Raw genomic sequence first — 25979 nt, 5'->3', positions numbered from 1 at the left:
ATAATAATAATAATAATAATAATAATAATAATAATAATAATAATAATAATAATAATAATAATAATAATAATAATAATAATAATAATAATAATAATAATAATAATAATAATAATAATAATAATAATAATAATAATAATAATAATAATAATAATAATAATAATAATAATAATAATAATAATAATAATAATAATAATAATAATAATAATAATAATAATAATAATAATAATAATAATAATAATAATAATAATAATAATAATAATAATAATAATAATAATAATAATAATAATAATAATAATAATAATAATAATAATAATAATAATAATAATAATAATAATAATAATAATAATAATAATAATAATAATAATAATAATAATAATAATAATAATAATATCTATGTGGCCCACAGCGGCAGTCCTGCGCGCGCCGTGGGAAAAAAGAGCGCATCTAGTCGAAGCGGCATCATGCGTCACGTGACATGAACCCGGAACTGCAGCTACGTCGTCACGTGACATACCCGGAACTGCAGAGCCACATCGTCACGTGACATACCCGGAACCGCAGCCACGTCGTCAAGCCGCGTGATCTTTTCCGTAGCCTATGTTTGCGAAGACGCTCTCTGATTGGCTAGCCGCGTACAGCGAAGACCCTCTCTGATTAGTTTAGCGCCGAAGGGTCTCTTCCGCCTTGTACGTAATATTCTCTGCTTGATTGATTGCTTGATTGAAAAGTTTATTAACAGATTGCAGAATGGGTACAGTACATGAGTACAGTACAGCTCAATACATACAATTGTTAAGGGGATGCAGACCAGAGAAAGACTTTTGTCTTGTTTACATCAGGGTCCCCCATTTTCAATTCATCATATGATATGACACACACGACATACAGATAGACAGTACTGCTACATCTATACATTTATGACATACCAGATTTGCAAATACAGTACTGTTTGTGATACAAAACAACATATCAATTGTTGTTGGGTGAATATGCGGAAAAGACCCTTCGGCGCTAAACCAATCAGAGAGGGTCTTCGCTGTACGCAGCTAGCCAATCAGAGAGCGTCTTCGCAAACATAGGCTACGGGAAGAAATCACGCCGTCAAGCCAGCTGAGATCCAGGAAGCAAGTTTCCGCCACAGTGTCCTGCTGCTGAACAACATTCAGGAGATACAATCCGGTAAGTGGAATCAAAATACTTTTTTCTGAACCACTTACATGTTTGACTGTGTGATGCCAAAGCTGTCTTTAGCACGTTGTCCTAAACATTTGTTGTTGTCTCAGACTCTGCGTCAGAGCAGTTCGTTTAGGCTGAATCAATCAGGTGCTGTCATTCAATGTTTGTGAGGCATTGCATTCAGTTTATTATTTCAATAGGCTGCCGGTAATAACTAATAATAATGTAAACGTTGCACTTTACATGCTCTTTTGTCACTTTATGACCAGTTTTATTCAATGTGTAGGCTAGTATTCAGTAGGCAACGTATTATTATTATTAATAATAATAATAATAATAATAATAATAATAATAATAATTATTATTATTATTATTATTATTATTATTATTATTATTATTATTATTATTATTATTATTATTATTATTATTATTATTATTATTATTATACCCTATTGGCTTCTGCCTCTAAGGTTTGAATTGTAGCAAGGGTAATACTACTAGATCTCAAGATTCAAGATAGTTTGTGCACAGTTAAACAGACAGTTTGCCGTACAATGCACAATCTTACTTTGCTAGTCCAAAGATCTGCCACCATAACTTCTGTAACTGAGGGGTACAATTCCCTGACTGTATTGTTAGATATGGTATTTAATACCACTACCTCTTGTACTTTAACTTCTGGCCATCCAGTACATGATATAAGTATGATGAACACTTTCCCACCTGATGAAACGAAGTCCACACAAATGTACACATAGAATATTTAATATAGCAAAAGGTATATACAACGTTCACTTGTTTACACTTATGATTTGAAATATGCACTTGTATGGCAAATGAGTATTCGTAGGTAAATCAACATTGAATGTCCAATATCTGGCCACGCAGGGAGCAAGTATACAACCTGGATATTTAGGAACTATAGCGATGGTACTTAAATGATTATAGCTGGATACACTAAGGGGGGGGGGGGTCCCGCTGGTTGTAAGACAGTAGGAGGGGGGGGGGTTAGAGAAGCCGCTGGCGGTATCCCATCTGGCCGACGATTTCTTGGGAGAATTCAAAGTCTTGAACACGGTGCCCACAGAACCTCGGTCCGCAGACGAATACAGCTGGACCCTCTGGTGGACGGTAGCTGCCGGTCCACAACGGAGAGACGTGAGGCGACCTCACTGGTGTAGAGCGCCGTCTCACCTGGAGTCCTCTCCGGGGGGTAGTTCCAACACTCCGCAGTGTTGGCCGTTATCCATGGAATAATCAAAGCACCCAAAGCATAATCCAAGCCGTGGAAGGCTCGCCGTCGTCCGGGTAGAGTAATCCAATATACAGGTCCAGTCGCCCTGGCCCGGAGCTCCTCGGATGCAAGCACCACTAGGGGTCTGCCCAGCCTGGTTAAGCGTCCAGATAACGTCAGGAACGATGGGGGGTACTGATAACTTTATAACTCTAACCGAACGATGCACCATACATAAATAGACTATTATTAGCTTAATAGAATACGTCCAACTCGACGGTATAGTGCCAAACTATGACTATTCAACTATTAATCCACACGATATCTCAATGCCTATTCTGAGGCCAAGTAGGCCTTACTACACCACACGTGCGTCGTGGGTGAGGCTTCGCGTCTGTCACTCTGTTGGAGGGTAAAGAACTGGACTAAAAGAAGGTTCTACTTTACTTGCGCCATATATATATGCGCTATGAACAAATAGTACCATTCGTATTTCGCCAGACGTATTCCTACGCGGAACCGGGGCTTGCCACGACATGTTGGGCGGCACGATTGAACTTGAACCTAGGGGTATGGCAACCTGGCGCCAGGTTCTCGTCCAATGGTAGAATGAAACTATTATGGGCTGTTTAGTAGACTAAAGGGATATTCAGTGCATATTGTACATGGAATATACAGGGGATATCAAACGATATACAAACACTATTTAAATATATATATATAAATAAATATATATATTCGGTTTAATCTGATCCTTCACAACAGCCGCCCCCTAATTAGTCCCACCTAATTAGCTAAGCAGAGACAGATTAACCGCACTGTCTACCACTCAAGGTCCGTTGTAAGGGTCAGTCAACTCACAAAGTCATGGGGTCATGGTCATCATCGATAGTATCTGGGAGTCGGGGCAGTTCTATGAGCCTCGCCACGGGTCGTGTGTAAGTGCACCCTTGGACGAGTACTTCAGCTGCTCGGACCTTGCCATCGGCACCGGTGATCACTTTGCTTACGCGGCCAGCCGGCCACATAGCTCTGGGTAGTGACTGGTCTATAATCATGACGACTGTTCCTTCTGTCAAATTGTCTCTCTCTTTTACCCACTTCTGGCGGGTCTGTAGAGACGGTAGGTAGTGGAGTAGGAAGCTGCTCCAAAACTTGTCAGCTAGTACTTGACTGTACCTCCACATTCTTCGGCCGTTCGCTTCTTCAGGCCTGTACATTGTCTGGGGTTGCGCGGGGTCCAGCCGCCCCATTAGGAGTGTGTTGGGGGTGACTGGGTCGACATCTGCTACATCACTGGAGACGTAACCGAGGGGCTTTGAGTTCAATACTCCCTCGATCTCCGTGAGGACTGTCATTAGGACTTCCTCCGCCACAGTCTGGGCCCCAAGCACGGCGTACAGGGCTGTCTTTATAGAACGTACTTCTCGTTCCCAGGTTCCACCGAAGTGGGGTGCGTTCGGGGGATTAAACTGGAAGTCAATCTGGGATGGAGCGAGGTGGGTCTTAAGTTCTGGGCCCATAGCTTGGAAGCTCTCTCTCAGCTCTCTTTCTCCGCCTTTGAAGTTTGTCCCGTGATCAGACAACAATGTAGACGGTTTTCCTTTCCGTGATGTGAATCTTCGGAAGGCCATAAGGAATGAGTCTGTGCTCATGGTCGGAAGGAGCTCGATATGTATCGCTCTGGTGGTCATGCATTTGAATACAATACCCCACCGCTTCTCGGTTCCTCTTCCTCTCTTTATATACAACGGGCCAAAGCAGTCCATGCCTGTGGAGTGGAATGGCTTGTTGCCGAGTCGGAGGCGACAGGGGGGTAAGTCAGCCATCCATGGTATGCTGGGCTGCGCGCGCCACTTACGGCAGTCTAGACAGGTTCGCTGGAAGCGCCGCACTGCTTCTCTCCCTTGCAGTATCCAATAACGACGTCTGATCTCCGCGAAGACTCTCTCTGCTCCTGCGTGGTGTACATCCTCGTCGTATTTCTTTATGATCAGCTCTGTGACCTTGTGTCGGCTGTTCAAGACGATCGGGTACTTAATATCATCCAGTAGATCGGGGGCTCTCCGCAGGCGACCACCCACTCTGATGAGATTATGGGCGTCACTCTCTGGTGCCAGGTGGAGCAGTCTGCTGTCTGATGGGACGGGGTTTCCTCCCTGTAGACAGTCTAGCTCATCGGGGAACGAGTCTCTCTGGGCTCGTTGTAGTAGAAGAAGTTCTGCTTCTTCGTAGTCAGCTGCTGACATGTCAGTGGTGGACTGAATCTCTGGGTGGTGCCGCAGGAATGTTCTTTGCTGCGCACTCTCTAGGGTAATGCAGTCATCTATGTTGGGGTCTGTGGAGGCGACTGTGCTCAGTCCACAGAACATAGGTTTCTTGTTCTCAGCCTCCTCGTTACTTGCTTCCCGTGGGGTGGGCGTAGGCCACTCTCCTTCCGGGAGCTTGAGGAATTCTGGTCCGTCACTGTAGATGTTGCGACGGGTTAGGTCATCCAGAGACATTCCCCGGGTGATGACGTCAGCTGGGTTGTGTTTGGTGTCCACATACCGCCAGCTCGCTGCTTCTGTTAACTCTTGAATCTCGGTGACTCTGACTCCCACGAAGACTTTGTATCTGCATGAATCAGACTTGATCCATGTGAGTACTGTCGTGGAATCTGACCACAAGATTGTTCTGTGCACCGGAATGGTGAGTTCACGTTGGATTAACGTGGCTAGATGCGCTCCTGCTAGGGCTGCGCAGAGCTCTAGACGTGGGATAGATTGTTGCTTACGTGGGGCTATTCTTGAGCGGGCCAGGATGAAAGCAGTGTGTATCTTTCCTCCCTTCTCTTGGGCACGCAAGTAGGCCACCGATCCATAGGCTACTTCGGAGGCGTCGCTGAAGACGTGTAGATCAATCTCGCATGTCTCTGGCCTCACTGTGGATGGGAAGTAGCTGCGGCGTATATTGACGCCTGGGAGTGAGCGGAGTTCCGTCTCCCACTCTCTCCATGTTGAGGCAAGGTGTGCGGGTATTGGGTCGTCCCAGCCCTGGTCCTTGTCCCATAGTGCTCGTACAATTATCTTTGCCCTGGTGGTGTAAGGTAGAATACATCCCAACGGGTCATATTGTCTGGCGAGTGTTCTGTACACACTCCGTCTGGTGGTCGGTATCGCCGTCGACCTTCCCTGCTCTGGAGCCAAGGGTTTGTGTCTATAGTGGAGCGAGTCTGTTTTGAAGCGCCAGACTAGTCCTAGTGTCATTTCTTGGGCTTCTCCTGGGATGGTCGCCATCCAGGTCTCGCTGCTGGCAGCCTTGTCCGCGGGGGAGAGGCTGCGCAATACGTGCGGGTCACTGCTGGCCCACTGCCTGAGATCAAAGCCGCCTTTGATCAGGGAGGCGCGTAGCTTGATTAGGAGAGCCTCGGCTTCTTCTTGAGTCGAAACGCTTTGTAAACAGTTGTCCACGTAGAAACTGTTCTTCACACTGTGTTGGACCTCTTCATCTGCTGTTGGGTCCTCTGCGACGTGTTTCTGTAGTGCAAATGTAGCACAGCACGGGCTGCATGTGGTTCCGAAGGGGAGTACTTCCCACTGGTAGATGGCTGGGTTCTCATCTCCGATCCTCTCTCTCCATAGGAACCGCAGCAGGGGCTTGTCCTCCTCTACTAGTCTCACCTGTAAGAACATCCCTTTGATATCCCCGCTGATAGCCACCTTGTCCTGGCGGAAGCGCAGTAGCACGCCTAGTAGGGAGGGGCCGAGTGTGGGGCCGGGCAAGAGCTCTTTATTCAGATTTTGGGATCCGATCTGGTAGCTGCAGTTAAACACAATGCGATCCTTGCCGTTGTGATGGACCTTGTGATGCGGCACGTACCATGATTCGGTCGTCTGATCGGCCTCTTTAATGTCAATCTTTGTTACGTGTCCCGCTGTGATTAGCTTCTCAATCTCAGCGCGGTACACACCCTCTTGAGCGGGGTCTTTGGCTAGGCGCCGCTCCGTGTTCAATAGATAGCGCTCCGTGGCGTCTTTCTTTGTGTGAAAGGTGGGCATTCCCTCTCGCCTCAGGAGTGGAGTTGCGTATCTCATCACTCCGCCGACTGTGACTCTCTTTGTCCCCTGCTCGAGTAGGTTGATGGCGTAAATGTCTTCTTTAGAACGAATATCTTTCCTTTCGTTCTTAAAGGGCATTGTCTCTAGTGTCCATAGCCTCTCGACATGCTGCAGGAGAGTGGTGTCTTCTTCTGTCGTTCTGGAGTGGAGGCAGCTAGTGGCTGCTGTTCGGTTGAGAGATTTAGCGAGGGGGCCTTGTAGGGTCCACCCTAGGCGGGTCTCGACTGCTGCAGGACAGCCTCGGGGTCCTGTATGGACCCGGTCAATCGGGACTATGAGTTCTGCATGGTCGGAGCCTATCAGCAGGGTCGGGGTAGCGCCGTCTATGAGCGGGATAGGTAATTGGCGCAGGTGCACATACTTATCCATCAACTTGGCGACAGGGTAGGTGTACTGCGATAGTCCTATTTCTTGGCTGGTGAAAGCATTTGTAATCTTATACCGTCGCTCTGGCTGCCCGTTTGCTGCGATAGTGAAGGAGACATTCTCGCCCTTTATCGTCTTTAAATCTCTTCTTATTGTCCGAATCGTCATTTCGTTCTTGCTCCCCCGTAGTCCCAGCTTCTCTGACCCGTCATCAAGGACGGCGTAAGTGTCCATGACTTTATCTTGGTAGCTCAATGTCACACGGACTACCTTTAAGAGCACTTGGGCGCCGCTGCTGCTGGCGGGGTCAATGTACATGACACTTGCCTTGGTGCCGCTCGATGGTGCAGGTGGAGGCCGTCTTCTGTTACTTTCGTGTAGTATATCTAGATGGGCTCCGTCGCACCGACTGCACCTTTTCTTTAGGCGGCATTCGGCTGCCATGTGTGGCCGCGCACATCGGTAACAGCGCCTGTTGGACTTTATCCATTGACTCACTTCTTCTGCATTCATCTTTGTGAATAGGTCACATTGTGACAGCCAGTGTTCTTTCTCACAGTAGGGACACGCTATCTTCCACTTCTCTTTTCTCGAGGGGGTGCTGTGACTCTTACTGCTCGGTACTGACTCTGATTGGTGCATGACAGTCACCGATCTTCTTCCATCATTTATTCTCCTGGGTCCCTCTCTGGAGCTTGGCGTGCTCTGCCCGAATGTATCCAGTCGTAAGCTGCTGACTTCTCTCGCCAGGAAGTCGGCTAGATCAAGGAGGGATGGTTCGGGGCCGTTGGGATCCCGGTAGTCTCTCTGCCGCCTAAAACGCTCCTGTCTTGCGGGTGGCAGCTTCTCCAAAATCCTCTCGACGTTAGAGTTGGCGTATAGCTCATGCATGCCCTTTTCCCGTTGCGCTCCCAGCATCCCTACCAGGGACTGCACTTTGATTGACAGGTCGTCTAATGAGCGGTTGTCTGTGGCTGGGGGTAGGCGATCAATATGCCTTATCTCTTGGATTACGTAATCCCATATACGTCCATATCTCTGGTCCAGCGCCGCTAGGGCCGCTGTGTATGGTGTCGAAGAGGTGGCATAGGCTAGCGCTATATTGTGCGCTCGTGGTACTTTCAGGTGCTTCAGTAATATTGCATACTTGTGGCGTTCATCAGCGACATCCACCATCATTGTCTCTAAGCACATCCGGAGCTCCGTGTACTGTGCTCGACTCTCATAGGCGAAGTCTGGAAATGACGGCGTGGCAATGTATGACGCCGTGGATGGCTGATACATCGGCGAGCGTTGGGGGAGAGACCTCCTGGGCGAGTCCCCTCTTGCGCCTCGCTGTGGGCTGGTACTGACAGGGTACCATGGCCCGCTGGTCCAGGTGCTATTCCTCGGGGCTGGTCGTGCGTCGTGCTCACCCGTGAATAGAGTCGGGGGTCTGTAGCGCAGCGCCGCGGGGGTATAGCCTGGGCTGTACTGGACCTCCTGGTCCGGTGGAGTACTGTGCTGTCGTCGGGCTTGGTTCTCCTCCTCTCCCTCTTCTTCCTCTATCAGATCTTCCAGATCCTGTAATCGTTTATTTAGCTTCTCCGCAGTGTATGCCGCTCCTTCCTTGTAGCTGGGTCTCGCTTGGACCGGTCTGGGAAGGGGGTCTGCGGGGGGTATAGGCTCGGTCTGTTGGTCAAGTTCAGGGTCGCTTGCTCGTTGAGGAGACGCTGCCCTTGACTGTTGTCTCGACGAGTTCCTTGAACCCCTGGCGGAGGGAGAGGGTGTTGCCTTGCGGATCAGCTGCTCCATTAGCTGCGCTTGTAACTTGTCGCGCTCGACTTCGCGCTTGGTGAGATCTACTTCTCTTTGGGCACCGGCAGCGGCGCGCTGGGCGTCGGCCCGGTCTCTTGCCATATTCTCTTCCGTCTGAAGGCGTCTCATCTCCAGGCGTGTGCGCTCTTCTTCGCTCCGTTGTTGCGCTTGGAGTTGTTCGCGCTCGCTGAGCGCCTGTGCTTGGAGACGGTCGCGTTCACCCTGAAGTCGATCGCGTTCGGTAGAGGCTGTCAGGCTGACGAGGAACGCCTGTTGTAGCATCCTCTCCGCTTCGCTGGGGGAAGGCGGTTGTGGAGGTGAGCCGCTCCTGCGTGAGCCGCTCCTGGGGGTACTCGTTGGGGAGTCCTGGAGCTCTATTTCCTCGGCGCTCTCCTCCTCTTCTTCCGTGCAGAGTTCTCTCTCTGTAGGGTTGTCTTCCTCCCGGGGGTGGTCGGGGACTACTTCTTCGGTAGTGGCGGGGGGTAAAGGCATGTCAGCTCCCTCCTGGTCCCCACCGTGAGCTTGGTCAGTTACATTAGGACCTACTAGGGCCTCTGTGGTCGGGGAAACCTGGTCGTTAAGGTCAGACATAATTTTACTTTCTACTTTTACCGCGTTTACCGTTTGTCGAAGGCTAGGTAGTTGACTGACAGATTACACTAAGTACTGAGGTGGCTGTCGTCTGCGCCGCGGGCGTTCTAGGTTAGGAGGACCGTTTCGTGGAGTGTTCATCATAGGCCATTTCAATATTAATAACACTATATTAATATTACACTAGTTACCCTCCGGCTCGAAGGACCAATTGTAACTGAGGGGTACAATTCCCTGACTGTATTGTTAGATATGGTATTTAATACCACTACCTCTTGTACTTTAACTTCTGGCCATCCAGTACATGATATAAGTATGATGAACACTTTCCCACCTGATGAAACGAAGTCCACACAAATGTACAAATCGAATATTTAATATAGCAAAAGGTATATACAACGTTCACTTGTTTACACTTATGATTTGAAATATGCACTTGTATGGCAAATGAGTATTCGTAGGTAAATCAACATTGAATGTCCAATCTCTGGCCACGCAGGGAGCAAGTATACAACCTGGATATTTAGGAACTATAGCGATGGTACTTAAATGATTATAGCTGGATACACTAAGGGGGGGGGGGGGTCCCGCTGGTTGTAAGACAGTAGGAGGGGGGGGGTTAGAGAAGCCGCTGGCGGTATCCCATCTGGCCGACGATTTCTTGGGAGAATTCAAAGTCTTGAACACGGTGCCCACAGAACCTCGGTCCGCAGACGAATACAGCTGGACCCTCTGGTGGACGGTAGCTGCCGGTCCACAACGGAGAGACGTGAGGCGACCTCACTGGTGTAGAGCGCCGTCTCACCTGGAGTCCTCTCCGGGGGGTAGTTCCAACACTCTGCAGTGTTGGCCGTTATCCATGGAATAATCAAAGCACCCAAAGCATAATCCAAGCCGTGGAAGGCTCGCCGTTGTCCGGGTAGAGTAATCCAATATACAGGTCCAGTCGCCCTGGCCCGGAGCTCCTCGGATGCAAGCACCACTAGGGGTCTGCCCAGCCTGGTTAAGCGTCCAGATAACGTCAGGAACGATGGGGGGTACTGATAACTTTATAACTCTAACCGAACGATGCACCATACATAAATAGACTATTATTAGCTTAATAGAATACGTCCAACTCGACGGTATAGTGCCAAACTATGACTATTCAACTATTAATCCACACGATATCTCAATGCCTATTCTGAGGCCAAGTAGGCCTTACTACACCACACGTGCGTCGTGGGTGAGGCTTTGCGTCTGTCACTCTGTTGGAGGGTAAAGAACTGGACTAAAAGAAGGTTCTACTTTACTTGCGCCATATATATATGCGCTATGAACAAATAGTACCATTCGTATTTCGCCAGACGTATTCCTACGCGGAACCGGGGCTTGCCACGACATGTTGGGCGGCACGATTGAACTTGAACCTAGGGGTATGGCAACCTGGCGCCAGGTTCTCGTCCAATGGTAGAATGAAACTATTATGGGCTGTTTAGTAGACTAAAGGGATATTCAGTGCATATTGTACATGGAATATACAGGGGATATCAAACGATATACAAACACTATTTAAATATATATATATAAATAAATATATATATTCGGTTTAATCTGATCCTTCACAACAACTTCCATATTTAAGCTAGACATCGAATTCAAAAAGATGTTGGACAAAGCCCAAGCAGCCTTACGATTATAATAATAATAATAATACATTTTATTTAAAGGCGCCAAATACAATTTCACACAGTAACAACTTATTATGGATAATAACCCCGGAGCAAGGAGAAAGGTTTAATTGTCCATCTAGACTGGTGTATATACAAGAAACAAGACTGATCTACAACACGCATATAGGGCCACTGACTCAGACCTGTTTTTGTTGTTACGTGTGATTATTTTTTATTTATTTTTTTGCAGCAATGGCCCAGTTTGAGGAGGTATCCCAGCAGTCCACGCTGCACCCGAAGCCTGTGGGGTTAGTTCTGCAGTACGGCACCGCAGGGTTCAGAACCAACGCTCAGCAACTGGACCACATCATGTTCCGCATGGGTCTGCTGGCAACTCTCCGGTCCAAGAAGACCAGAGCCACCATAGGAGTCATGGTCACCGCGTCACACAACCCCGAGGTAGGAGCGCGGTTGATTGATTGATTGATTGATTGAAAATTGTATTAACAGATTGCAGAATGGGTACAATACAGTACAGCTCAATACACACAATTGTTAAGGGGAGGCAGACCAGAGAAAGACTTTCGTCTTGTTTACATCAGGGTCCCCCATTTTCAATTCATCATAACATTTATAACATATAAGATATACAAATATACAGTACTGTTTATTTACAGACAGCGTTTCTAAAAGAGAATATATACATTTGAGGGGGAGGAAACTGTACATTGGCTACTGCCTGAATGTCATCTATTTAGCATTTTGGACGGTAATGAGGTATTATAATGGTTTATATATTATATATATTTTTTAATGGTATATTTGTTTTTATTGTAATACCATCTATAAAAAAGAAAGTACACAACCGATAGGAACGCATCATTCCTTGCCATGGGTCTCAACAGTGCAGTACACACAGTATAACGTTTAAAGCAAGCAAGCAAATAAACAAACAAATAAATATCAGTACTAGCAATACAATAATATATATATTATTGGAATTTACACATTATTTCCCCCCAATTTGTTTAATGAATCTACTGTAGACATATCCCATATAGGGATTATGTATAATTTATATATAACAAAAGTTATATAGCCCAGGCCTTTTATTTGTTTCAATCGCTGAACTCAACCAGCCTATATTAAGGCAGGCGTCTATGTGGGACAGGCCTTCAATTCCTTTCTCACAAAACAAAACTCTTGCTCAGCAGAGATGGGAAATACTATCAAATTGTTTATTTATACCCCGTAGGAATATTACTTGTATAAAAATGAGGCTATTTAATAACATATAAATTGTGAATCATCATCTCGCTCCCAAGAGACAGCGCTATGTTAGAGAGAGACAGCGCACCCAACCTACAGCTCCTGTGCAGAGGGTCAGACCTTCAGCGCTCGCTGGCCAAGGTGCTGTGGAGGAATTGAACCCAGATCAATGAGTCCGATAGACTTGGTAAACACAGGTTTATTCAGAGTAAATCTAGCTGGATGACCCAACGAGGACAGTGGCCTCCTGTCTCCAGGTGAGCTCTCCAGTCCACTCACAGGCGTGGCTCTTTATAGGGTGAGAGAGGGGAATTCTGGGTAGGCTGGGCCTAGGTTGGGATTGGAGGAGGCTAGGGTGAATCAGGGGAAAAGGGCTGGAGGAATCAGGAGGAGGAGGGGTGAAGTAAAGAGGGGGGGGGGTTAGGGGGACATAGACGATAGGTGGGTGGATGGGGGAGGGTAGACAGAAACTTGGGTATTTGGAGGACAATAGGCTATGGTGGGTGTGGGGGGATCACACGTGGGGGGGGGGGGGGGGGGTTGAAGGTGAGAAACGAAAGGTGAATGGATGGGGCAGGGTAATGGGGTGGGGGGTGGTTATTATTCTGCCACAGTGCCCAGTCCACACATACTCAGCAGCTCCTATACATACTCTCACGCTCGTTTGTCAGCACTGGACAGCGCCCAGAATCTCAGCGTCAATGGCAACCATTTGACCTTTATTTATTTGATCATGTGAGAATGCTGTTCATCGACTTCAGCTCAGCATTCAACACCATCATCATCCCTTCCAAACTCATCTCCAAACTTGGTGACCTTGTGGAAACCAAGGACCTTGACATTAACCCCTCTGTCTACAACTGGATACTAGAAGTCCTAATGAACAGACCGTGGTTTGTTAGGATATAGGCGATCTCACCTCCTCCACACTCGCCCTGAACACCGGCGTCCCGCAAGGCTGCATGCTGAGCCCCCTCCTCTTCTACTCCCTCTTCACCCACAACTGCACTCCTATACATGGCACCAACACCATTATTACGTTTGCAGACGATACAACGGTGGTGGGCCTCATCAGAAACAATGATGGACGTGTTGCAGCCGAGCAGAAGGCTTGGTCCCCCACGGTACAGAGCCTGGTACTGGCGACCCAGAGGAGCAGGCTACTTGCAGATCTGAGGGTACGGGTGGAGGACTTAGGAGTGATGATGAGTTCCTGTAAGTAGAGGGGTGCGTGTCCGTTTATACAGTTATGGGTGAGCAGCATGATTTTAATAATTGATCCGGGATGAGACGGGGAGCCAGTGTAGTGAGTGGAGGATGGGGGTTATGTGCTCATGTTTACGGACTCTCATCAGGATCCTGGCAGCACTGTTCTGGATGTATTGCAGCTTGTGGATGGCTGCTCTTGCCAGGAATCCTGATGAAGAGTCCGTTACAGTAGGCCAGTCTTGAGGAGACAAAGGCATGGACAAGCTTCTCTGCATCTGACGGGGTTAAAGTGGGACAGAGTTTGGAGATATTTCTTAGGTGATAGAATGAGGTTTTGCAGATGTGTTTTTATGTGGATGTTGAAGGTAAGGTGGTGGTCAAACCGAACCCCCAGATTTGTGACTGAGGGGGAGAGGGGGATGACCTGGCCGTCAAAGGTGAGATGGGATATGGATGAAGACTGAACCTGGTGTGGGGTGCCAATGAGAAGTGCCTCGGTTTTTTTTGCATTTTAGTTGGAGGAAGTCGCTGTTCATCCAGGCCTTCATCTCCTCAAGACAGGTGGTGAGGCATGACAGAGCTACAGAGGGGTTTGGGACAGTTTTTAATGTAGAGTTGTGTGTCATCGGCATAACAGTGGAAGGACATTCCATGCCTGCCGATTACACGACAGAGAGGGGGAGCATGATGATGGTGATGAAGAGGATGGGACCGAGAACCGACCCCTAGGCTGCGGAACACCACAGGTGACGGGGAGCAGCCTGGATTTGTGTCCTCCCAGTGAGACATATTCAGTCCTGCCTAAGAGGTAGGACTGGAACCACGGCAGTGCATGGTCCGACAGTCCAACAGTGTTGTGGAGGCGCTCCAGGAGGATGGTGTGGTCCACTGTCAAACGCTGCTGTCTGGTCGAGGAGGATGAGGAGTGATGGGAATCCTGTGTCAGCTGTCATCAGCAGGTCATTCATCACCCTTGAGCAGAGCTGTTTCCGTGCTGTGGGCTGAGCGAAAGCCTGACTGGAACTTTTCGAACAGGGTGTTATATTTGAGGTCGTCCTGAAGCTGGGAGGCAACTACTTCTACTTCTAAGTACTACTGTACTTACCTGCACCTAGTCCTTTACTCACTATATCTATATTTACATATCCTACTCTTACTAGTTATTACGCTGCTGGCCAGTATGACTACTACCATACTGTCCTTATACCCGTATCACTGTACATATTATACTACAACTCTGTACATTGCAGTAATTCCCACTGCATGTTAATACTTTGGGGGGCTCCCAAAGTATAATGGCTCCCCCCAAAGTATAATTTGTGTCTTTTTATTTTTTATTTTTACTCACCGAGCACTCATTTGCATTTGCATTGGTGGCAATGAGTGCTCAGTGAGTAAAAAAAACTTAAAAACCATAAATTATACTTTGGAGGGATGTGTGCATGAAAGAAGACTACAAAAAACAGCAGTGACTGCTCTCAGCTGTTTAACACTTAAAGACCTAGACACCATCACCAGTTTTAGGTTGTCTGAAGTGCAGTGTTACTATGAAAATTCACTAGAAGTAGTTCCCCCCCCCAAGTATATTGAATTTCTGCGGGAATCACTGTACATGCATCTGATTAGCACTACACTCGGTAGTACTAATCACCTGTGCATTGCTATATGTTGCTGTTGCACTTCACTAACAGGGATGGGTACCGAATCCGGTACTTTTAAGGGTATCGACCGAATCACATCGGTACTACCGAGTACCCATTCACGTGAGATCCACCGGTGCCACATTTCGGTACTGTAAAAGAAAAAAAAACGATTTAAAGTCTGATGACGTCAATGTTTAGTTTACCGCGAAACAAAACCTATGAAGTGTGCCGCACGTTCACGTCAACGTTCACGCGCACAATACACGCTGGCCTAGGGTTTGACTTGATTCAACAACAAAGCAGTCGGGACAATGGCAAGCCGAAAACGGTTGCAAGTGTGGTTACACTTTACAAAGCTAGATGCTAGGGCTGTACGGAATGTAATTTTTTAACATTCAAAGCTTCTATTGAAGTATCCGAACAAAGCTTTGAATGTCTGTATTGTCATATTTTATGACCTAATAAAAAAAATATATTTATTTTTTCTATCCTCAAACTAAATCCTCAATTTGAATAAAGTGATTAATCTGATTAAATTATTCTTTTTTAGACATTTTACCAAACCAAATTTTGCTTACTGCACTGGCAGATACGTTTACTTTGTTTCAGCACATATTTTCCTAAAACTAGTTTTTATTTCTTATTTTTGTCAGACCACGTTTGCAGTATGGAGTCCTCTCTCCTGATTGGATGAATTGGGAACTGGATACTAGAAAATATATTTGTTACTGACCAAAAACTCTTATCAGTGATGGTTGTCAGAATGTAGAGCTATTATTCTAACATGTAGACCATTTACAGCAACTTTTAATTGATATGGCATATCTCTATGCAGAGACGGTATGTTGTTGTTTTGGATGAAAGCCTGAGGTCTTACTGAGTGTTTGGCGTTGCTTCTTTCAGCCTTAACCTTGTGTATTTTGGTCGCATATTGTTGTTCGGGCCATGAAACGAGCTGCGTTTGATTTTCTCTGGATATTTTTAGAGTAAGGTTGCATCTTATTGATTTGATTACAAGTAATGTAGGCATCGGCTCTCTGTGTGTGTGTGGTGTGAGTCTGTCTTCTTTTCTCTCTCTACATCTTCCTCTCTTTTTCTCTCTTTCACTCTTGTCTCTGTCTCCACTTAATGTGCCATTATTGTAATTATCTGTCACTCTCCATCTCCCCTGTCTCTCCCCTCCTTCTCCCCTCCTCCCCCGTCTCTCCCCTCCTCCTCCCCTCCTCCCCCGTCTCTCCCCTCCTTCTCCCCTCCTCCCCCGTCTCTCCCCTCCTCCTCCCCTCCTCCCCCGTCTCTCCCCTCCTCCCCCGTCTCTCCCCTCCTTCTCCCCTCCTCCCCCGTCTCTCCCCTCCTCCCCCGTCTCTCCCCCCCTCCTCCCCCGTCTCCCTCCTCCCCCGTCTCCCTCCTCCTCCCCCGTCTCCCTCCCTCCTCCCCCATCTCTCCCCTCCTCCTCCCCTCCTCCCCCGTCTCTCCCCTCCTTCTCCCCTCCTCCCCCGTCTCTCCCCTCCTCCTCCCCTCCTCCCCTGTCTCTCCCCTCCTCCTCCCCTCCTCCCCCGTCTCTCCCCTCCTTCTCCCCTCCTCCCCCGTCTCTCCCCTCCTCCTCCCCTCCTCCCCCGTCTCTCCCCTCCTCCCCCGTCTCTCCCCTCCTCCCCCGTCTCTCCCCCCCTCCTCCCCCGTCTCCCTCCTCCCCCGTCTCCCTCCTCCCCCGTCTCCCTCCTCCTCCCCCGTCTCCCTCCCTCCTCCCCCGTCTCTCCCCTCCTCCCCCGTCTCTCCCCTCCTCCTCCCCCGTCTCTCCCCTCCTCCTCCCCCGTCTCTCCCCTCCTCCCCTGTCTCTCCCCTCCTCCCCGTCTCTCTCCGTCTCCCCTGTCTCTCCCCTCCCCTGTCTCTCCCCTCCTCCAGGAGGACAACGGGGTGAAGCTGGTCGACCCGATGGGGGAGATGGTGACTCAGGCCTGGGAGGTCTTCGCCACGCAGCTGGCCAACGCAGAGCAGGAGGACCTGGTGGCGGCGCTGCAGGACGTCATCGAGAGAGAGACCATCGACATGGCTCAGAAGGCCAGTGTGTTCGTGGGCAAAGACACCAGGTGTGGGCTCCTTCAAAATATATATTCTTCCGTGGAGTATTTTCCTAATACTTGAAAAGGGCCAATTGGCCTGTAATCTGGTTGTTCTGAGGAGGACATGTGATTATCAGACATAAGACTCACCGTCACACTCTGTCCCGAGAGCTCAGCCTCAGACAAAAATTATTTCAATAAAGAAAGCCATTTGCTGTACGTTCCTGCAACTTAGGTGATGAATAGAATGGGACCAAGAACCGACCCCTGCGGAACACCAATATCGGCCGATAATATCGGTAGGCCGATAATATCGGACATCCTTAATTATTATTATTATTACAATAATTAAGACATTGGTACAATAAATAAAACACAGTAGGAATCAGTAGGTTACAATACACTAAAATACATTAAAATAAATACATCACAACCCCTCGGTTAACACTATGGGTGCCGGCCAGAAATCCGGAAAATGACTGTGGATTGCCAGCGCTATTTGTCTATGGAGAAATTCCCCTTCTTTGCAGGGCTATAACTTTTAAAATTCTATTGCTACATTGCCATTATTAGGGCCCATTCAAAGTCCTATATGTATTGTTCATTGTGTAGCAACGTTAAACTTTTTCATTCACATATTCATAGTAAAGTATGGTCTAATGTATAAGTATGTTTTCATCTCTTTCTGCAGCTTTCTCCAGAACGTGATATATAGCCCCAAATGCATTATATTGATGATGAAATACAGTTTGATGGCAATCGGGGCGATATAAAAAATTTCAATTGGACGTACTTCTAGAATGATCTACGTATGATCTGATGATGACCGGATGGGCGGGGGGTCGTTTATAATTCCGTGGGCAGCGTTATATCATTCATCTAGTGTGGGTGATATGTTCATCATAACAGTTTATATGGAATACGATCAAAAATAACGCTGAATCTTACCGTATCCTCCTCGCACCGTTGGGCGATGAGCGTGGAACAGTCATTTACCTATTATGGTATGTAGAAATATCGGGTCCATTTCCAGCTTGTATAATAGTATATATGTCCAAATCATGTTGTTTATCGAGTTATTGGCAATCGATCGCTATGTATTGTGTCGAGATCGAGTCCCGGTAGCCAAACAGAGTGCCCGGAAGTAATACGGCCGACCAGATGGCGCTCCTGAACCGCCAGAGAGCTCAGTGGGTCCTCCTGGTGGATCTCAGGCCAGCGGAGGGGAAATATGAATCCGATCGCAGATTTTTGAAATATTGATATAAGGACGCTGTAAAGCGTCCTCCGGCAACTTGAGCATGGCCGGGAATGACTCTTTTAAGCGTTTTCCGGCAGTCAAAGTGTTAAAATGGTTGCACATTTGACCATCTTTCAACCATGATTTTAAGTTTAATTTAAATGAAATCTATCTTTTTTATCCACTTTTTCTCCTATCTTTCTGTGTTTTTCTCCCATCCCAATTTAGTCGTTATGCCAATTCCCCCCTCCCCTTCCTGGTCGTTGCACGCATGTGCCCCCCACTGGTCGGTCTAGGGAGCCCTGAAGTATATCAGATGCTTGCTCCGTCACATAGGAGACAGCCAGCAGCCTCTTCTCACCTGGCAGCGAGGACTCTCATTGGTGAAGTGTTAACGCGTGGGAGGTCACGCTACCTCACCCATCTCCCTCCCTCGCTGTGCAGGCACCCTGACCGACCTGTAGGAGTCGCTGTTTACAACGACCAGATTACCACCCACCAGCTTCCCACCCGCTGACTCTGCCAATTGTGTCAGTATGACGGCCGGCCAAGCCGGAGGCACCGCTGACAGCCGGATTCGATACCAGTGTCTCTGTGGTGGTGGTAGACGGACGCTTAGTCCGCTGCGCTACCCGGCCGCCCAATGAAATGGACGGAAAAGGCTGCCTGACTAAAGGCAGACCTCCTGTCTGTGCTCTCTGACTGCAGGTCCAGCAGCGGCAGACTATCGCAGGCTGTGTTGGACGGGGTCTCTGCCCTGGGTGGTGACAGCAAAGGTGAGTCCATCAGGGCTCTGTGTCTCTCTGTGTGATTTGTTTCACAGGATGGTCACTCGCTCAGTTTTAATATTTGATTTAGATGATATGTTACTTGTTTTTTTTGTATTTTATTTTTTTATTATTTTTTTAAACAAACATATAAACAAACATGACAACACACGATAAGATATACAAACATTAATTAACAGTGCACATCCAATGAAATCACCATTTAGTTAAATTGTCTTATACAGGATATACCCCTAATACCTGCTATCTAATACCCTAAACACATATGCTCTAGCTCGTACCCCCCCCCCCCCTCCCGGACCCCCCATTGGATAATCCATCCATTATCCCTCGCTCCTAACCAGACACTACCATTATATGCTAGCTTTTATTCTCTCCACCACTTCTAACCACATTGTCATTTTGGATTCATTGAGACACAAAATTCTTGCTGTAGATATTTCTTGATAAATCACATCGAGATATGTAAGAATCCAGACCTTCCGGCACATTTTTTCCGGTTGAAACCATTGTGATGCTATCAGCTTTTTAGCCACTGTGATACCCGATAAAACCAATCTCATAGATATGTTACTCTATGTATTTTTCTCTCTCTCTTTTCAACCCCCCCCCCCCTCATTTATTTAAATTTTCTTCCCTTCTCCCTTCTACTCTTGGTTACTCCTCTGTCTTCTCTTCTCTCCTCACGTCTTCCCTCCTCACCTCTCCTCTTCACTTCACCTTCTATCCTCTTTCCCCTCCTCTCCTCTCCTCCTATCCCCTCCTCTTCTCCCCCTATCCTCTCCTTATCTCCTCTTTCCTCTCCTCCCATCCCCTCTTCTCCCCCATCCTCTCCTTTTCTCCTCTCCTCTCCTCTCCTCCAATCCCATTCCCTCCTCCCCTCTTCTCCTCCTATACTCTCCTTCTCTCCTCTTCCCTCTTCTCCCCCCATCCTCTCCTTCTCTCCTCTTTCCTCTCCTCCCCTCTCCTCCCATCCCCTCTTCTCCCCCCATCCTCTCCTTCTCTCCTCTTTCCCCTCCTCTCCTCTCCTCCCATCCCCTCCTCTTCTCCCCCCATCCTCCTCCCCTCTTCTCCCCCCATCCTCTCCTTTTCTCCTCTTTCCTCTCCTCCAATCCCCTCCTATCCTCCCCTCTTATCCCCCCATCCTCCCCTCTTATCCCCCATGCTCTCCTTCTCTCCTCCTCTCCTCTCTTCTCCTCCTCTCCTCCCCTCCTCTCCTCCCATCCCCTGCTCTCCTCCTCTCCTCTCCTCCCCTCTTCTCTCCCAATCCTCTCCTCTCCTCCCCTCTTCTCCCCCCATCCTCTCCTCTCCTTCTCTCCTCCTCTTCTCCCCCCATCCTCTCCTCTCCTTCTCTCCTCCTCTCCTCTTCCATTAGATTATGGTCTGGTGACCACGCCCCAGCTGCACTACATGGTGTGCTGTCAGAACACACAGGGTCGCTATGGAGACGCCACAGTAGAGGGGTACTACCATAAGTTGTCCCAGGCATTCATTCAGCTCACCAAGCATGTAAGAAGATATATAATAATAATAATAATAATAATAATAATAATAATAATAATAATAATAATAATAATAATAATAATAATAATAATAATAATAATAATAACTTTATTTGTATAGCACCTTTCATACAGGGGATTGCAGTTCAAAGTGCTTTACACCAGTAAGAAATAAGACATGAAATCAGTGTAAAACAAGCAGCAAGAGCAAAGCATAAAGTGGGATATATATTAATCAAATCATATCGGAACCTCACGGTCCAATAGGCTTCTGTAATCTGTTACAAAACATGATAAAAGTCAGAGTATGCACCCAGCGGATAGTGGGGCGTAGAGATACAAGTAAAAATAAGTAAAATAATAGCAAGGGTAAAATGAGCAGACAGTTTTGTGTGTATGTTAGGGCTGTACAGTGACACGCTGTCATATACAATCATATTATTTAACTAATGGAATAACTTTATTGCCCTTCTGCAAATAAATTATAAATGAAAGCAGTCATGCAGAAGGGCTCTTTAAATGTTGTGATTTATTAAAAACAAAGGACAAATAAACATGATTGTGATGCCAGAGATTAAATAACTTGACTGGTGTTGAAGATGTTGCAGCCCTCATGTGTGCACACACCTCTTTCCTCGTCTCGCACAAAGCAGTGAGATTGAACTTCCTGCCTAGTCTCCCCATGTCATATATTATTGTTGTTGTTTTTAATTGTAATACATTTATTTTTGCCTTTGTACATTGTCAACCATTGCTGTGTCGTGCTTTTCAAGTGTCCCTTTGAATCCCCTTGGGGGAAATTCAAGTGTCATAGCAGCATGGGTGGGGGGTGGGGGGTGTTTATCTTCTATTACTTATGTACCTGTCCTACCTGTACCCCCCCCCCCCCCCCCCCCCCCAGGTGCCTAACCGTACAGACGACCAGAAGCACCTGTTGGTGGACGGGGCGAACGGCATCGGGGCTCTGAAGCTGCGTGAGATGGAGACGCACCTGCAGAAGGAGCTTCAGATCTCCATCTTCAACGACGGCACCAGCGGCAAGCTCAACGACCAGTGTGGGGCGGACTACGTCAAGGTGCAGCAGAGGGCGCCGGCAGGTAGGGTTGGGTACCCTTCACATTTTGAACCGATACCGGTACCTGTGAATCGATACCGGTACCCAACGGTACCTTTTTCCGGTACTTTAGTCTCTAAAAATGTAATAGACCTACCTCGGTTGTAAAAAAAAAAAAATTGTGTAGTTATCCTATATAGGTTTAACACATTCGGGGCCATTGGGCTGAGTCTAATTAATGGCAAGAGGACCAGGGAATGTAAACGAACGTGGGGCTTTTTGTACAGCTAAATCTATACTTTATAGTATTGCTATCTGTCCATTCTCATTGTCAATTGAGTCCATAAACCGTCCCTTCAAAATGGCTTAAAGGAAGAAAAAAAATATTCATCAATAGGTTCTCATTTTATAGCGCCGTGAATATAAGCTTTATACCGGATTTGGTCTAGTATATTTTCTGGAAGGCTAGTTATAGGGCTAATAGCTGCTAACGTTATATCCAATGGCATTTCCGTTTTACAGATGCTACAGAAATAACTGCATATGATCGGGACCAGTAGCGGAGGCCCCCGCATCCCCCGCGGTGCGGGGGGGCCCCGGAGCTTAGGGGGCCCCGCCCCCACTGTAGGCTATCCTCTTAGATTTATTTTCGTAACGAACAGGTCGCAGTGTGGCAGTGGGAGTATGGTTCTGTGGGGCTGCAGCTGGATGCATCTCTCGCAGAGGGCGCCCCCCCCCCCCCCCCCTCCCTGCTATGATTTGCTCACATGCGATAGGGCTCGCTAGGCTGATAACTAATGTTCATTGGCAGCGTTCAAAACACAGCGGGAAAATGCCGCAAATATCCAAGCAAGCGGCGGTGCTTATAGAAAAACAAGATGAGAGCGAACGCCGCGCCGCGTCCACAGCCCAGCCAGGCCCCCAGCCAGGCCCCCAGCCAGGCCCCCAGCCATGCTAGCCGGCGAGACAGGTTAGAAGAATATAACGTTTTATTCACCATAACCAGTATGCTACTACAGGTTACATCAAAACGGTTACATTGTTTGTGTCGCTCGAGCGCGGAGTTGGGCAGTGGTGTGAACGAGAGTGTTGTTGTGCCTTAAAAAATAAACATTTAAAAAAGTAGCCTACAGCCGCCGAGTGCTCCCACGGGCCGAATATTGCCCCGATCCTGGCGAGATTAAATACACGGGTACCTCTCGGAGTGCCGAAGCTTTTCCTAAATCACTTCCATCATCGAAAACGAGGGGAAAAGGTCGGCTCGCGACCCTGAAAAGTTCGCGTGATTTTAAAAACGCTGTATTAAGTGAGCCTATTATGGGCTCCACGCGAGCTTTCTACCGTGGGCGTCCCGCAACTTTTACTCATTCACATGTAGCCCCGAAAATGCTTAGAAAAGGAAGCCGAAAGCGTGGAATAAACTTGCCCAAACGGAAAAGTGTCCCACGGGCGTGCCGTGATTCCGATCCGCGTGAAAATATTCACGGCCATAGAGGAGACCGTGGGACACCTTTTTACAACCGAATATGTGTCTCGAATTTGCTCCCACGCGGCGAAAATAAATTATCAAAATTATCTCACTTTATTATTGATTTAGGGGAGTGGGCGGGGCCTCATGGTCTGACCTGCGGGGGGGGCCCCGACATATTGCGCAACGCCACTGATCGGGACTATCCCAAAGCATGTATGCATGAAAGGGGGGGGGGGGGGCGGGGGACGTTGTTTATTATTATTGATTACCAATAACCGTGTTCGTCTAACTAGCCACATAGGCCGATCGCCTGGATGGCTATCTGCCCGATTGGGCTGTAATTTACGTGAAAAAGATCTTACCGTGGTCCGGGCTGATCCCCCTGAGCATTTCCCCGTTATCGATCGCCATCTGGTAGATCGATATGTCCATTGGCTGATGATAAATCCCCTTATTGCATGGTGAAATCTGCAATCCGAAACGTAATCCAAGCTACAGGCTGCAGATCCAGAATCCTGCTACTGAAATATCTAAAAAAAAAAAAACTGATCCGTTCAGCCACAGGGCACACTGCATTATCGCGATAGCACCCCTAAGAGGATCTGGCCGGTATTGCACCTTGTCGAATTCATAGAGTAGGGTAAATCTGCAGTGCCGCTCGGCGACCTTGAACAGGTTATTAAAATGTAATAAAAGCAATAACAACTTCCCACGGATATGTCCGTGCTTCTGTCCACAACGGGTGGAATCGAAACACGTATATATCCGTGCTCGGGCGCCATTGTGTTAGGGTTAGGGTTAAGGTTAGGGTTAGGGTTAGGGTTAAGGTTAGGGTTAGGGAACAACATATAAATTGCTTTTGAATATGCGGAAGAGACCCTTCGGCGCTAAACCAATCAGAGAGGGTCTTCGCTGTACGCGGGCTAGCCAATCAGAGAGCGTCTTCGCAAACAAAGGCCACAGGGAAAAAAGATCACGCCTCTGTGCCACGCCCAGCCAAGGCCGCTCGGCTGACGAGTCTGTTGTAAAACCAGCGATCCCCTGCTTTACCACTAGGTGGAGACTGTTTACCAATAATCTTATGAACACAGTGGAAAGAGTGGGCAATGCCTCTGTTCCAGACTCCCCAAGGGGATCAATAAAGGAATATCTTATCGTAAGGCTTTTTGTACATTTGCAACTTGAATATCTTTCTTTCTTTCTTTCTTTCTTTCTTTCTTTCTTTCTTTCTTTCTATCATCTGTCTGTCTGTCTGTCATACTCTCTCCCTCCATCGTTCTCTCCTGTTGTCTCCACCTCTCTTCTTCTCTGTAGGCGTACAGATGAACGCAGGGGAGCGCTGCTGTTCCTATGACGGCGACGCTGACAGAATAGTGTATTACTACAGTGACTCAGAAGGACACTTCCACTTACTGGACGGAGACAAGATCGCTACCCTCATCAGCACCTTCCTCAAAGAGCTGCTCACACAGGTACACACAGGTACACACTCACATACACACTCACAGGTACACACGCACATACACACTCACACAGAGCTCCTCACACAGGTACACACTCACATACACACTCACGGGTACAAACTCACATACACACTCACACAGGTACACACTCACACCATATCTTATTATTATCATAATAATAATAATAATTATTATTATTAATAATAATAATAATAATAATAATAATAATAATAATAATAATAATAATAATAATAATAATAATAATAATAATAATAATAATCCGGGCATAAAATGAGCAGAGAATTGACTAAATAAAAGCAATGCATAAAGTGCAGACATAAAATCAGTATAAAATAGACAACATGCGGGCGGCTACGTGGCGTAGTGGGCAAGGCGCTCGCCACGAATGACGGAGATGCTGGGCTTGCCTGTTCGAGCCCAGCGCTCCACATTGCTTTCAGTTTAGCTGGTCGTTCATACTAATACACATTGGCCGTATTAGGGGGTGGGAAACTGATGGGTGGGGATCGGGCGTTGTGGACAGCGACTCCTACAGGTCGGTTGGTGCGCCTGCGCAGTAGAATCAGGAAGTGTCGGGGGCAGCGTGAGCCTCCCACGCGTTACTCCTCGCCACTGAGAGATCGAGCTGCGCAGGTGAAAAGATGCGACTGCTGTTAGCTCAAGTACCGGAGGGGACTTGTGCTATGTATGACTTAGTCCACATTGCAGCCGGCTTGTGGGAGGCAAGAAACAGCGTTCGTGACAGGGGAGGGTTGAATTGGATGATACGAAATTGGGATGGGAGAAAATATAGAAAATGGGAGAAAAAGTGGATAAAAAAAAACCGTGGTACAAGGTAGAAGTGCCGACGAAGGATCAATGGATAGAGTTGGTAGAGGGGATACAGGAAATGGAGAGAATCACACATTTGCTGAGGCTGCAAGAAGAAAAGTATGAATGGAAATGGGCAAAGTGGGAAGAATACAGGAGGGGAAGTAACGACATCACAGAGGATTGAAAAGGATACAAGGAAATGATTGAAAATGTAAATAAATAATGCAAATATAGAATGGACCGAAGGACCCATGCCACACTTTCTTTTCTCATTTTTGTCTATTTGTTTTATATTTATGTACTGTTGAGATGTTGAAATGTATTGTCTATGAATGCTGTCTATGTATGTTGTTGAAAAAAAAACGTAAGTTTACAAAAATAAAATAAAGGAAAGCCTCAATGCTTCATGAAGCTTCATCTCGCCATCACTAGCTAACGGCATTAGTCAAAGTCTTTGACTAGTCTTTGGCCTTTTTATAAAGACGAAGCTGTCCAGCCTTGTACAGCCTTGTGGCGGGTTAAGCTTTTTTTCC

At 47.3% G+C, this 25979-nt stretch overlaps 1 protein-coding gene across 2 annotated transcripts in view; it reads left to right on the top strand.

The window, feature by feature from the left end:
- Nucleotides 1–1125: 1125 nt before the first annotated feature.
- Nucleotides 1126–25979, top strand: part of pgm3 (phosphoglucomutase 3) — a 77989-nt gene continuing 53135 nt past the window's right edge. For both annotated transcript variants that reach the window (XR_014620553.1, XM_084330359.1), the window contains exons 1-7: nucleotides 1126–1179; nucleotides 11167–11375; nucleotides 16937–17121; nucleotides 19043–19110; nucleotides 20498–20631; nucleotides 21526–21721; nucleotides 24464–24621. Coding sequence is in view for 1 of the 2 variants with exons in the window: in XM_084330359.1 (XP_084186485.1) it covers nucleotides 11169–11375; nucleotides 16937–17121; nucleotides 19043–19110; nucleotides 20498–20631; nucleotides 21526–21721; nucleotides 24464–24621 (948 nt within the window). In the remaining variant the exon portion in view is untranslated. The remainder of the gene's footprint in view (nucleotides 1180–11166; nucleotides 11376–16936; nucleotides 17122–19042; nucleotides 19111–20497; nucleotides 20632–21525; nucleotides 21722–24463; nucleotides 24622–25979) is intronic.

This window comes from Notolepis coatsorum (assembly GCF_963971535.1).
Source record: "Notolepis coatsorum genome assembly, chromosome: 15".
In the NCBI taxonomy this organism is placed as follows: domain Eukaryota; kingdom Metazoa; phylum Chordata; class Actinopteri; order Aulopiformes; family Paralepididae; genus Notolepis; species Notolepis coatsorum.
This window is presented reverse-complemented; position numbering and strand designations above follow the sequence as displayed.